This window comes from Heloderma suspectum, chromosome 5 (genome assembly GCF_057233095.1).
Source record: "Heloderma suspectum isolate Gila_16-S chromosome 5, 16-S_ref, whole genome shotgun sequence".
Classification (NCBI taxonomy): Eukaryota; Metazoa; Chordata; class Lepidosauria; order Squamata; family Helodermatidae; genus Heloderma; species Heloderma suspectum.
The window spans coordinates 102,790,753-102,806,340 of record NC_139462.1 but is presented as its reverse complement, the minus strand read 5'-3'; the positions used below and the strand labels follow the sequence as shown (position 1 = coordinate 102,806,340).

The 15,588-nt window shown below is 39.9% G+C and overlaps 1 protein-coding gene across 2 annotated transcripts in view; it reads left to right on the top strand.

Annotated features, from left to right (window-relative positions):
* FAM114A1 (family with sequence similarity 114 member A1) overlaps positions 1-12,730 on the top strand; it is a 49,046-nt gene extending 36,316 nt beyond the window's left edge. For both annotated transcript variants that reach the window (XM_084856942.1, XM_084856941.1), the window contains 2 exons: positions 7,814-7,867; positions 9,170-12,730. In XM_084856942.1, the coding sequence (XP_084713068.1) occupies positions 7,814-7,867; positions 9,170-9,271 (156 nt within the window). In that variant the 3' untranslated portion in view covers positions 9,272-12,730. The remainder of the gene's footprint in view (positions 1-7,813; positions 7,868-9,169) is intronic.
* Positions 12,731-15,588: the final 2,858 nt, after the last annotated feature.

Sequence of the window (15,588 nt, the reverse complement as noted above, 5' to 3'; positions counted from 1 at the left end):
GTCCACTGAGGCTGCTGCTTTTGGCTTCTTCCCCTGCATCTCCTGTCTGCAGAGTGCTACCCCAAACAGGAGAACCAGAGGTCTTATAAAGCTGTGTTGCTCACATCCTGGGGAGGACCTGGGGAAGTCAGTACTGTCTTTCTGGCTTTAGCTGCTTCCTTGTCCTTGTCCTTGGCTTGCTTATGCAGCTGAACAGGTAGCTCATTCGATGCAGGGAACCCACTTGATGGGTTGGGCATCACAAGGAGCAAATAGCAAGTCAATGGTCTTTTTGTACACTGCCCTGGTATTTGTAAGGATGGAGGATGATTTGTAAATATTTTAATACATGCCCACAGAAGACACCATATGAAGGTGTATTCAAGCAACATACTCATGATCTAAAATTTTCCTGTGCTGATTGTACCATGTCAAAAACAGGTTATTTAGGACTCATTCATAAGAATAGTTTGTTATAGATATTACAGGACAATGACAGATGCTGAGAAAAAAGGTGAGCCCAGGAGTAGGTTGAGGAAAGGGTAGATCCAGCCAGAACACAAAAACTTAAGAAATGTAAGCAGTCAAAACTGGAACTAAAGAAAGGTAGATCAAGTATGGGTTTATGGTATCAATGGGATCAGGATTAAACTAGGGCTTCAAATCAACTTCTGATATGGGCTGTTCCCAGAAAACAAGTGAATGAAGCAGTAAAAGTGATCAAAAAAGTTAAAAGCACAGTGTAAAAGTTTCAATGTGCTTCATTCCTTTTTGCTGATGGAATCTTAAAAGGGGGTCTTATGTGCCTATTCCATCTCCCTTGGATCTGTAGGCATCTCTTCAGAGTTCCCTCTAAAGGAGCATAATTTAATCATGTTGCTTTCACTTTGAATAATTTATGCTGGTGGCAAGTAACAAGAATTTGTCTGTTTTTGCATTTTCTAGCATGTTTTATCATATTTCTTTAGGGCAATCTCAATAAATATTTATATCAAGCAAAAAAAAATTCAGCATAAAATACTAATCTGATAAAGCTTCAGAACTAGGCATTTTACATGACCTTTAGTTTTGACCTTGGTACCTTTGCACTTCAGTGTTGCTTGGTACAACTACACAGAATTTAAAAGGGATTCATCTCTGACTTCCTATATGACTTCATAGCAAACAAGTCTATACACAGCTGAGCTATAGGGGCAGAAGATTGGAAAGGAACAGCAAAAGCTTTAGCCTTGGGCATTGTGCACTTTCATTCTGTGCCTTCAGAAGTGAAATTCTTTGCCATCTATCTATGCAAGTAGAATTGAAATGTTTACTAGCATTCTGAAAGATATCTATTAACCCACATTAAACAGATGCACATATATTTTGAACTTGGATATTTGTACCGTAATACAAAATGTAAAGTGAATAGAGACCCTCAGTTGTACTGACATCAGTGGCCTTGCCATATTCATAATTAGATACATGGCTGAGGCTAGAACTGGTTTTAAAAAAAACTTTACAGATGTAGCTGGCTGTAATGCACTTATTTTAAGCCTGATAGTAAGGCCAGGGAATAGCTGCAAGAGGATCATATAAACCAGTCATTATGTAGATTTAGAGCAGATAGGGTTCCCCAGATTAATAACATCTCCACACAACTGCTAAACAATTCAGACATTGAATAACTACATTGTAACTCTGTTGCTTCAAGTGAGGAGTTATTGAGAAACAGCAAAGATCTTTCCTCCTTATCGCTATAGATTTCCTTCACATTGTTTGCAGTAACCATTGATTATATCAATCAATATTGTTTAACAGGCAATCATTTATTTATGTTTCAGAAGTTTATATATGCTGAAATAAACAAGGAGATGGGTATTGGGGGTAATTATTTACTTTGAAGCAGTTCTGTTTTTATTATCTCATGTTTGCCTTCTGTTCAGTAACTTTCTCTTATCTGTTTTCACAATCTCTCATCTTCAGGGATGATGGTGATGATGATCATTATGATGATATTGGTACACATGGTGCTTTACAGAGTTACAATAAAAAGATTGGTCCCTGTCCCAAGTAGAGATGTGAAATTTCCAGAAATGTTGAAGCCACGGGGGGAAAAAGAGTCTTCTGCCAGTTTTTTTCTGGGGGAAAAAATGGAAATTTGGGGGGAAATTGAAAAAAATGCAAGACATATTTTTTTAGCACTCTTTACATATCCAAAGTCACTTTGTTGCTTTAGGACAGCCTTCCCCAACCTGATGCCCTCCACATGTTTTGGACTTCTGCTCCCATCAACCCCAGGCAGCATAGCCAATGGTCACAAATGCTGGACGTTGTAGTCCAAAACATCTGGAAGACACCAACCAGGCTGGGGAAGGTTGCTTGAGGAACCTAAAAGAGATTATGTATAACTTGGTTTGCTCATAAGATTATCATTAAAATTAAAAACTTTTAAAAGTACACTCAGTAAATCTGTAATTATTGTCTGAATAAATGATACTTTTAAATGTATTACGCCAAACATGACTATTTTATGCGCAAAGCAAGTTAAACATAATATATTTTACGTCTAGGGAACTTCAACTAGTAGTGCCTGACATTTCTGAATCATCTTAGAAGCCAGAAGAAACAGGAAGAACTGGAGGCAGAGGAAGATTGGTGTACAGCATCTGTTCCTGTTTGTAAGGAACTTTAGGGAAATTCCTAAACCTGTCCTTGTTTGTGGGATGGAGTTTAGGAAAATCAGGCGCAAAGGAAAAGCTATTAAGATTTTATTTAGCTGGGAAAGACTCTCTTATAGATTGCACCCTGGGTACTTCTTAAGCCCCAAACTCAGAAGCTTACAAGTATCCTATGTAGAGAGGGAGGCGCCTTGTGCCTCACATGCTGCATTTTAACCAGATGGGCAATTTCGCCTGTCTAGCAGAGGCCTGGGAGAGGGGGAGGGAAGGAGACTGGGGCAGCAATAGGAAAAGGCAAAAGCCAGCTGCCCCGGTTTCCTCCCCTCCCGACCCCCAGGAACGCCCCCTTTCCACCATCTCCATGCTGCATTTACCTAGCGCGGAGAGGCAGCTGGTGCGGTGTTCTCCATGCCAGCAATGAGGGGGAAGGGGCGGGGAGCGTGGTTTCCTGGCTGTGAGCTTGGAGTCCTGTCTTTGAGCATGGAGCCAGGAAACCGAAAAATCCTATGTACCCCAGACCCTGTCTAGGGGGCATAGGATTGCTCCCTCCAGAACCTTTAAGCAATCTCAGTGTATTATTTAAAAGTAACTTTTTATTCTTGTTTATAAATAATTTCCATTAATAAACACCTTATTTTTTCATTTTGAAAGGTTGTCTCTAGTGGTGGTGTCAATCACATGCCTATGCCATAGGAACCAGGCAACTGAGGTGTTTTTTTAAAAAAAAAATTATTGTGAGTTTCAACAAAACAAAAGAAAACAAAAACAAGCCCAAAAGAAATTTGCAAGTATAGCTATATGCTTTAAAGGTCTCATTTCCAAATATTACAATATTTGAAAAATAGAAAAGAATAAAGAAGGGATGGATTATACATAAGTTTCAGTAAAAACAGATCAAATATCCAAATATAAGTCCATTCGCAAGTGACACCTATATACCACACTTTCAAATGTTGCTAGAGTTGTTAGGTCTTCAATCCATTGCATTATAGGTAGTGAGCTTTTGTCCTTCCAGTGTTGTAATATCAGTCTTTTGGCAGTTAATAGGGCACAAAAAATCCATTTACGCTGACCATGTGTTAGATTCAAAGAAGCAGGTAAACATTTTAAAGAAGATGTATGTCAGTAAATATTAAAGAGCTTTCCAGTACAAAGCTTATCTGTAAGATGACCTCAACCCAAAAGGAGGCCACTATTGGACATTTCCAAAATACATGAACAAAAGAAGCATTAGCTGTATTATACCTCCAACAATTAGCTGATTTAGACAAGCCTTTGTTAAAAAGACGCTGTGGCGTCCAGTAAATCCAAAACAAAAGTTTTTGCTGGATAAGGCGTAACTGAAGGTCCATAGACATATCACATACAGATGCTAAGACAGCAGTCCATCGATTAGGCCAAATAGGACATTCCAATTCCCTATTCCATTCCTGCTGGACCCAGTGTATCATATTATTCACTGATGATAAATATTTATAAACATGAATCGTGGGTTGATGTCCCTGGCCAGCTTCAATAAGTATTTCAAAGGGGACTTCAAAGCCCTGAAAGCAGCTGGACCGAATCTAGATTCCAACAAATGGTGCAATTTCAAATGCTGCCATTCAGTTGAGGCAGGCAAATCAAATTTATATCACAAAGCTGAAAATGGCAGAAATTCATAATCAACGCCCTCTAATTGATACAAAGTAAAAATCATCATATCTGTCCATGTCAGCCACAAAAACATTTTCTTTCCAGTTTTTAAATCTGGATTTTCCCATAAAGTCAGTTTCGCATGGGAAAATGGGTCAAACTGTAATTGGCATGACATTATACACCACACTACTCTGACCAGCAAGATTGTGGGAAAAGTTGTATCCACCTTAATATGCCAGGAACCTAATGTCATCCATTTGGACAGAGGCTCCAGACAGGAAGATTCCAAAACTGACCAAGGTGGAAAATCAAGTCTAACTGGAAAATACCAAAATTTAGTATAAGAGAGCCTGATGGTATGTAGCAAGATCTGGAAAACCAAACCCACCTTCTTTAATTGGAAGCTGCATCATTTTCAAAGATATTCTTGGTGGAAAGGAACCCCCCAAAATATCCAAAACAAAGCATTAAGCTTTTTGGAAACATTTGCCAGGTCGAAATAAGGGGATCCTACGTATAACATAAACAATTCTAGGTATAGTATTCATCTTAATTGTATTAACCTTACCCCATAGACTCAGCTTTAAAAATCCCTCTCTATCTATATCTATATTATTGATCAACTTATTTATATTTAACTTGATCATTTGAGTTATGTCTCTAGGGATAATTATCCCCAAATAAGTAATGAAATCTGGGCATCATTGAAATTGCCAGTTAATATACTAGAGTATAACCTATCTCTAATTGGCATCCTTTCCAACTTTCACCAATTAATTGAATAGCCTGACAATTCACCAAAAGTATTAATCAGTTTAATCAAAGCTGGAACTGACGACTGAAGTTTCGAGATAAACAACAAAAGATCATCAGCATAAGGAGTAATTTAAAATTCTAAGCCAGCATGCACAAAACCATGAATGCTACCATTTTGTCTAATAGCACACACCAGGGGTTCCAAACATAAGTCGAATATCAATGGGAAAGGTGGACATCCTTGTCTAGTGCCCAGCCCAAGTTGAAAAAAAGCCGAAAATAGACTGTTGGTCATTACTCTGGCTCTCGGGCCATCTCAGAAATTCTTTAGGAAAACCAAAATTAATCAGTGTGGTAAAAATAAATATGCAATGGATTTTGTCAAAGGCCTTTTCTGCATTCAAAGAAATGATGGCCACCTGGTCAGTTCTTTCAGAATTTAAAGTGACCAGATCGACAACCAATCTGAGATTATCAGACCCCTGTCTATTTTTAATAAATCTCACCTGGTGTGGTTGAACCAGTGCTGTAATAACTTTCTGCAATCTATCGGCCAAAATTGCACTTAATATTTTGATATCTACATTAATTAATGATATAGGTTGATAGTTTCTTTTAGATAGAGAGGGTTTATTCTAGTGGTAGCAGTTAAAGTTTTTATAGCCGAAGCAGCATTCCCTGGTGGTGAGGTATAATGGGGAACTTTATTAAATACTGTGGCATTGAGTTTCATAGACTCAAACCTCAAAATTAATTTTTTACAGAGAAACATTGGTGGGATAACCTACAGTGTTTTTTTTCAAATGTGGGTTTTAGATTGGAACTACATTAATTGGCTGCTAGGTCACAAAGAGTCGGACATGACTTAATGACTGAACAACAACAGCATCTAACCAGAACAAGCCCAGAAACACAAGACTATAGAACAAAAACCCAAACTATCAAGAGTACACATTTTCTTCCATATTATGATATGGTGACTATACTCATGTATTGGGAAACTGAGCCTGACTTGGAACATCCCAAAATGTTTATCAGTAAAATATACATTAAATCAATAATGTTAATAAGGAATGAAAGAAATAACTATGCTGGGAATCTTACAAAGAAGATTTTTTTTAAATCCTCCATGGCTCCATTATTTCTAGAAATGGCTTCAATATTTCCATTATTTTACATCTCTAATCTTTCTATAAAAGTTTTATTACATAGTTTGTAGAAATCATTGTGGGAAGAGTAAAGACTGGGTAGCAGTATATAAACACTTTGTCTTAAATATTTTATTCATCATTCTAAAAGAAAATATTTCATAATCCAAAGATCTTCAATTTTTCCAATTTTTTGAAAACAAAAACGGCCCTCGGGAAAAAATGGTTTTCCCCCCAAATTTTTCCTTTTTTACAGGCCTTCTCATCTCTAGCCCCAAGGAGCTTACAATTTAAATTTTGACTTTGGGAGGAGGATAGAAGAGAAGGCAAAAGGGAAGAATATGTGTTCAGTTCAGTCACATGTACTTAAACTTACTTTCATGAGAATAGAAGAACTGAGGGATTATGCCGAAGCCTTCATGGAAAAGACAAGCGGTGTTATGTAGAGTCCTAGAAGAGAGTTCCAGACATAAGGGCCAGCAAACTGTAAACGAATCATTTCAGGGAGGGTTGGGAACCTATGGCTCTCCAGATATGACTCCATTTCCCATCACACCTTGTGTATAAGGGCACAACCGTAACGGGTTGCCACCCATTACATGGAAGTCCCTGATCTTGGAGGCTTCTGAGTATCCAGTTACCTGCTGGGCTGCTGCCAGCAGAGCAGGAGGAGCAACAGAAGCCATTCTCAGCTCGCCATCCTCCTTTTTGTACATACATTTTATTTATTTATGTATTTATTATATCCCACCTTTTTTTCCTACAAGGAACCCAAGGTGGCTTACATAATCCTCCTTCTCCTCTCCATTTTCTCTTCATAACAACCCTGTGGAGATAGGTTAGGCTGAGAGTCAGTGACTGGCCCAAAGTCACCCAGTGAGCTTCATGGCCAGGTGGGGACTGGAACCCAGATCTCCCGAGTCTCAGTCCCAGGCTCTAACCATTACTCCACATTGGCTCTCCACATTTTCCCCCAGATAAGCCTCTGAGCTTGTCTAGAGTAGCTATGATGCCAGAGATGGGGCCTGGTCTGGAGAGGCCATAGGATTTTGCATATCTCAGCCATTTCCCTCTTCTTCCCGCCCACCAGAACACCCCCTTTTTGACCTCTACAAGGTCCTCTGAGGCTGCTTTTGCAACCTCTGAAAGTAGGCTCTGTGATTCATTCCACGGTGCTGTGAAGGGGCAGGGGGAGGGATCAGATCTTGGAGGCCCCCTCCCAGAGTCATAGCAGTGTCTACGGCTTCAGGAGGGGAAGTCCGGAAAATCCTCCAGGAACCATGGGATTGCACCCTAACTTGTGTCTAAGCCCTGTTGAAATCAACGGATTTCAACTGGATTTTAGCAAGTCTAAATCCTCTGGTGTCTTCAGGAAATCTGTAGGGTAATTTGTCCAATTTAAGAAAATGATCCTTTCTGTAAAATTCTAACACTGTCACATCTTCAGTACTAATGAAAATCACATTTTATATTTGGTATTGAACATATGTGTGTTTTATTGATACATGAAGCCAGTACCTTTAAGATGTCAGTACTCCAGAATTAGGATATTACTAAAGCAAATAAATATTTTATTACATTTTCTCAGTCGTGTCCTAGTATTAAAACTTGTCCATGTTTTCATTTGGGCAGAGTGACAAAAAAGCCGAAGTTCTCAACCCAATGGTCAATAGTGTACTATTAGAGGTAAGCTTACAATTCCTTTACATAATGAACTACTTTGATGTCATTTTAAAATGAAGCTGCATGTGCATTTATTTCCCCATGAAGAGCCATAAAATGTAACAGTTCTGTCATTGTAATTCCGTGCCGTTTCATAAACAACATCATTTCATGTGTTTATCAGTCATGTGCAAGAGCTTACAAACAGCAGTCTTGCTATGTTTTATACAGCTTTTAAATGACATTTTTAAGGAAGAAGTGAAAAACTTCCCCTTACCATACTATTTTGAAAAGAGCTGGGCAAATGATTTGCAGTTACTTTGCTTTGCTTACAATGCCTAGAAGTAGATCCTGATCTTTAGTTATGTTCCCACTACTCATAAACTCTCAATTTTTAAAAATATGAACAATTATTTTAAGTTTATGTATGACTCCACTTATTAACTATACTTGCCTTTCTGTCATGGTTGAGGACATCCCATTAATTTCAATGGAGTTTTTGCATAGGAAAAGTTCTCAGTAGATTGTATGGTGAGAAACAGAGGCGACACACTTTTTATAACACACTGACAGTGCAACCCCTACTCACTTCCCTGGAAATAAGTGCCATTGAAGACAGTGGGACGTCTGAGGAAACATGCATAGGATTGTGCTGCAAGGACCTTTTTGCTGCTTTTTGAAGAAGAATAGCACGTTGAGAGTTTCAGCCATTAACCCAAAGAGGCTGAACAACAAATCAGGAAGTCATGGTTTGAATCTTGCTTTTAATATGGAGTCGCTACATGGCCTTAGGCAAGCCATTCTCACTTAGCCTCAGCCCCTCCCCTCCTGCAGTACAGATATATTAATGCTGACCTACCTTATAGGATTGCTGTAAGGATTGCAAGAAAATAATATGAAGCGCTTCGAGCACTCAAAAGCACTGTATGAATGCTAAGATATTATGATTGCGGTTACATTAGCATACCGAGTCATATAACTCGCTCGTCTTTATGAACATAGTTGTCATTAATTATTCAAGACGTTGCAGTAAACACCCGTGTTTCTTTCATCGAATATGTAATGTGTGGAAGCCATATACACATGTACATACATATTTAAACACCTGTGTACATGGGTCTGGGAATTTTGTACCAAATCAGATTGTCCAGTCACATGTGCATCTTTGAATGGCATCAGCATATTAGGGTTTTCTGAGGCAATCATAATGCATAGTGCTGCCCCTCACTTGGAAGCAGACTCCATTGATTTCAAGGTAAGTGAGACTAAAGAGTAAATAAAATACACTACACAATATGTTGTTAACACATTTTCTTTCCTCATCAGGGCTGTAACAGCACCACTTACATCCAGGATGCTTTTCAGTTATTGCTTCCGGTTCTTCAGGTCTCTCACATCCAGATGAATTGTTTGAAAACACAACAGTGACCACCTACCATCAGCCTACTCTCTTGAAATTTATGTGAAATTTATGTGAAAAAAATATGTGAAATTTAAAAATATGTTCAAAGCCATTAGGCTATCAAAGAGCCTTTTAAGGGACACTAAATGCAATTTTGCACATGCAGTACTGAATAACACGTTTATATTTAGTTAACTATTTAAACACATTATTCTATTATAGGGGAAAAGTTCATATTCTTTGCATTAAGGTAAAACATGTCTATTTAGGTTTTATTGGCTGAAATTTACTTTGAGCATTGCTGTACTAAGTAACTGGCATCCCATTTTGAAACATTTGCAGTGGCCTATTTGCCTGCAATGCCAGAAATAAATCCCTTGCTGCAAAAGCAGTGTAATGCATTAGGCACATAATTTTCTTTTTGCTCCAAGTCTGAGGAATGGGCAACCAGTAAGGCTAGACTATCAGAAAAACAGACTTATAAAGTGATATGGCTGTTCCCTGGGTGTGGAAATGTACACATGCAGGTGAGAGAAGGAAGGATACAGCAGGGGACTGGATCTTCTCCTTATTTCTTAAATTAACTTCAACAGCACTTTTCTCATTTTTAGACCAGTTCTAAGACCATGCCCCAAGACATGGTCTGAAGGCACCTGAGGCAGCCACCTTGCTGAAGCTAAGCATGTCTGGGTCTGGTCAGTGCTTGGAGGGGAAACCACCTGGGAACCACATGTAGCCACCTTGAGTTCCACAATGGAAGAAAGGTGGGATATAAATGTAATAAAATAAAATAAAGAAATACTTTCACTTAGGTTAAATATAACAGAGAAATTTCCTTGCCCTAACAGTATCATGAACTAATGACAGTGTTTCTTTCATAGACACAAAGTCATAACCTCATAAGCAGGAAAAGTCATCTAATTTACCTCAGAGACCAGCACAAATCAATGATGTCATCTGTTTGTGCTCATGCATGCTGGTCTATGCAAGCGCACCGTGATGGTCTAGTCTGGTCCAGACTCTACTGCTGCTTCCCCCTAATGGCACTTTCCAATATGCGAGTGTTTTTAGAAGGGTAACCATGATCATTTGTTGCCGCAAAAGCAAGACTTTTATTGTGGCATAAGATTTTATGGACTAGAGTCCACTTCTTCAGATAGGTGAAGTGTTATCCTTAGTTGGCAGGTATATATACACACTTGGTCGCCAGGGTAGGTGGGGAATACAGTCCGTGACCATTCAATTATACAAAATAAGCACAGTGACCATTTACAACAGCAGTAATTGGTGATAGGTAAGTGGCTGCCAAGCAGTGCAGTCCACCTGTTTCCCACATGCACCTCCACTGTTGCTGCCAACTTCAGGGTTTTGCTGTGGGAAACATGGGTGTAACACCAGCATAGGCACAGTGTTTGCTGCCTGAAGTGTGGTGCTGCTGTCATGTGCCTTAGGGCACAATCCTATAGCCGCTAGACAGCGTCTAGACAGCCATAGGATTTTTCGGTTCCCAGAAATCCAACTCTCCTTCCCCTGCCACCTCGTAGGAGACAACGGTTGTTCCCATCTCCACGCTTGGAAGAGCAGTGCAGAGTGGCCAAAAAGGAGAAGTTCCTGGGTGTGGGGTGGGGACTGTGGAAGTGCCGTTATGATGCTTCTTATGTGCCCCCCCCCAAGGCACCCTGGTTAGACAGCCAAAATCAGCAGTCTAGCTGCAAATGCAGGGTGGCTGGAGCGTGGAGAAGATTCCGTCCACACTCCGCCCACCCTGCATTGGATAAGTCATCCACCTCCGAATTTGGAGGCGGATGACTGTCCCCATAGGACTGCACCCTTAAATGAGTATTTTGCCAAAGCAATGCATGATTTATGGTAGAAATCCTATCTTCAGTTTAAAAGAGGCCATCAGGAAAAATAAACTTACTTGCAAGCATCCGTATACTATTTTGCCTCCCATTAATCTGTTTGAATAATGATCTGTCATTTTGTTAAAATGTTGCGCATGAAAGACTTACAAGCAAGATTTTGCAACAACATTAGCCATATTCTGGGAAATAATCCTCTTTGGTTTTTATGAGCTCATCCAGGGCAGAATGCACAGAGTTAATCCTATGAGAGAACAACTGGAAAGAGTGATGAAAATGGATTGCCTTAATAGAGGTGATCTTTTAACTAAAGGTTGTGCAGGAATATGTTGTAAGCTTTGGGGGGATATTTTAAAGAGATGGTAGGAGAATCATTTAAAACAGTAGATTGCTTATTTGAAGCAGTCCTTACTGCAGGTTTTGTCAAAAAACTTAAATTATGCATGTAGTGGGGTAAAGCTTTGTCCTTCAGGGAAATGAGTAAGAAAGAAGCTACTAAATGAAATGCAGAGCAAACTGTTCCCATTTGATGCCTAGTTTCATATTACTCCTTGTGAAGCTATATATGCTGGCATTGTTTATGTATTAAAATCAACTAGCTCATTTAAAAGTAGTTTTGTCAGTGTATAGCAATCTGGGAAATAACATTCCTGAAACACACCATCAATGCAGCACTAAATTATTTAGGCTGCAGTCCTACATACACAGTTACGTGGGACTTACTTCTGAGCAGACATTTATAGGATTGTGCTGTAAATCATGAACCATTAAATTAACACTGGATTTGCCAAACTTCAGAATATCTTCTTCCACTTCTGTGATTTTAATTTTTAGAAGGATGGATCTGACATCAATGGTGGCCAGAGATAAATAGCCAAAGACGGGCCCACTGCAGATGTAAAAATGTCATAGGGACATATGTTCCTTCCTCACCCCACCTTTTACACATGAATTTCCTCTGCAATCCCACCACTCACCAGCCAGGTTCAGCATTATCTGTCACCATTGCCAGCCCAGGTTAAAATAAATCCCAGGACTCTCCTAAACTCATCAGGATTCTCAAAGTGAGTTTAGGAGCATCTTTGGGTTCATTTTAACTTGTGTTCGTGACAGTTGCACAAAACAGTTAACCTAGGTAGAGGGGATGGGAGGAAGGAGAGTGACTCCTATAGCAGACTTAGGAACATAGGAAGTTGCCCTGTACTGAGTCAGTTCATTGGTCCATCTAGCCCAGTATTGTCAACACTGACTTGCAGCAGCTCTCCAAAGTTTCAGGAAGGAGTTTTTCCAAGCCTTCCTAGAGAAGCTGGAGTTGAACCTGCATGCAAAACAAGTGCTCCTGTTCCTTAACCTCCAGATCCTTAACCACTAATTTATATTTATGTCTGTACTGGACTGAAGATATCATTAGGATTATAGTCATATCACTTTTATGCACATAATTTTAAAGTATATTTAAATATTTAACAATTCCCATTTATCTGCATAATTGTGAATTCCATCCATAGTTTGTGAGAAGAATATTTTTCCTGTTCTTCCTAACATATGCCCAGTTTGCTCTTCTGTTTGTAGCATCTGTTACATTGTTAATACTGAAGGATGCAATCCACTAAAATAATACTGAAATACAATCCTTGCTTATTTCTGATGCATTTTTAAGGATCCGCACATCTTAAGTTTTCATCCTAAATATGTCATTTAGCAATTTTTAATTTATTTTATACTAAAACCAGATTTTTGCTTATTGATGAAAGCTTGGATCTCACCTTTTCTATTTAGAAGATTCAGAATTGCCTGTATCAGTTTACAACACGTGGCATTAGGCTCTTCTGCAATGGAAACCCCTTTGAAATTAATGGAAGCTGTGCAAGGAAGTGTTCTTGCACAACTCCCATTCATTTTAATGCAGATTCTGCCAGAAAATATCCCAGTAGATTATAGCATCTACCTCTTCCCCATCACCATCACCATGCCCTTTCATTGTAATATGTTATTTGGGTTTAAAACCAAGGGGGGAAACATGAATGGATTATTACAAATATGCAGGAGTCTTGGGGCTGGCCTTAACACTAGATAATGCCAGGTGGCTATCTAAGGGAGCAGTTTATGGCATTGTAAGGAGGAACCTTGTCTAGGAGCCTGTGTAACTTGTTGTCAGGGAAGGGCAGCTCTCTCCAGCTGCATCTCGAGCCAAAAGGAGTTGGAGGGCATGACCACCATGCTGGGCAGAGAGATGAATCAGACACAGAAAAGGGGGAAAAAACCCTGCAGAATAGGATTGGTATAAAAGGGCAGAGAAATAACAAGAAAAGAGAAATGTTTGTGAGACATTCTGAAGAGTGGCAGAAACAATTTGACCAGTGATGATAACCCTGAAGAATGCTGGGCTACAACTCCCCCTCCCTATCCCCCCCGTATTGGCAGGAGGAGGAAGTGCTGATTGAATACTGCCCCTTCCTCTTATGGTCTGAGGGCCAAGCTAGGCAATATATTGAATGTGTGGTCACATCTTTGTATCTTTAATTTTAAACAGAACAACAGCTGCAGCAGCCTCCAATCCAAATCAGAATCACAGTGTGGGAGGCTGAGGTTTAATCCTTTCCCATTGTTCCACAGTCTCAACAACAACTAAATCCCCCACAAAGCTGTTACTTGCCCAAGAGGGAAGCTAGCATGGGCACAAATATTAGCTTCCCTTCCAGGACAAATAGTAAATCCAGGGAACAGAGACCATTTTCTTTGGGAAAACAACATGGCAGAAACTGTGTCTTTAAAAACAAATCAGAAAAATCTTCCCCTGTGCCATAGTCTCAATCTGTAATTGTTGGGTTTTTTAAAGTAAAGATATGAAAATGTGATTGCACAAACCCAGATTCCAATCAATAACCACCTGATCTCCCTAGAAGGTTCAGTATACACTGTGTATACTCAGCTAATACACTCAGCTAATGTATCATCTAGCTTGGTCCTGAAGCCAGAGTAGGAACCAGTGATCTTCCTCGATAAATCCAAAAGATACCTTCCAAGCAGTGGATAGGTTTTTGCTGCTATAGTAGGTAGAATGGACTGTTCAGCAGGGGCCGGAGAAAGGATTGAGAGCTTGACACAGTGACCTGGTTTGCGTGATCAAAATAAGCCAACATGGAAATTGCAGCCAGCATGTACTGAGATTTAAATAACCCACCATGACCACTGTGGCCTGTTTAAATCGTGGCGCGTGCTGGGCGTGATTTCCATAATCACCGCCCGTGTGAGGCTTTCAATAAGCCATGCTTCCCGGGTTCAGATGACTCAACAAGGCACATCTGGGCAGTCATTATGGAAATGCGTCACTGTGGCTTATTTTGTTCATGTGAACTGGCCTATATAGGGAAGCCAGGAAGTACTGAGGGAATAAATAAGTGATCCCAGCAAAGGTCCTGACTCGGCTACATCTTAGGTATGAATGAGTTGAACAATGGAAACTGTCAAGAATGAATCTGAGCATGTGGAGATGTTTAGTAGCTCAGATTCAGAATGGGAACAACCAGAACAGGGGGAGGCTCCCTCCCTGGTGAGCTCAGATATGGCAAGGCCTTCTTCCCAAGACCTCAGCACATGGATGGTTCAGCCTGATTGCCCCCCATTTCCTCCTCCATGAGAACCCAGGTTTCAAGGGAGGAGAGTGAGGGGCATGACTTGAAGGATGCTAGGGTCTGTTGCAGAGCGAAGTGGGAAAAGTTAGCGGCAGAGCTCAGATGCTCCATCAGGTTGGCTATGCCTGAAAGCCTACACAGGAGGGAGCCACCGTACTGGAGGGGCATCCTTCCCAAGCTAGTCTGGCTGAGAAGTTCTTGTTCAGACTGCTGGCAACATCTCTAACTTCCACTTCAGCTACTCTATTGATATTTGTAATTGTGCAGAGTAGCTGTTTTCATTGTAGTCTGAGAGTTTCCTAGAATTTGCATTTGTAAGGAAGCTAGTCGTTAGCTAATAAAGTAGTGAGCCTGAAGTCTGGTATCCTGGAGTGTGTTGATTGTGAAGGAGGAGAACAAAGGAACATAACAAAAATCCATTTAGTCAAATATGTGTGAAATGGAAAGCTATTGAATAAGTGGAAGATATCAGCAATGGAATAGGTAGAAAGATGTCCACTCATATTTGCATAAGGCAGGATGGGGATAGGAATAAGCCACACAGAGTAAACCACCAGACCCAGGAACTACAGGATCCAATTCATGTGCGAGGAGGGATAATTTAATACCCAAGGCATTGAAATTCTTGCTACTCATTCTAAGTAACCCTATCAGTTTCAGGAAATGTTTGATAAGCCATGCTTAGGTTTAGTATGTGAGTATCACAAATTTCATAAAGAAGATTGTACTCACTTGCTTTTCTTTATGTTTTATTTGATTCGGATATAAAGGCTGTCTTTTATTAAGCCCACCATGCCTAAACCACAGACAGTTCATAAACAAATATGGAAAAAGACATTTTCATTA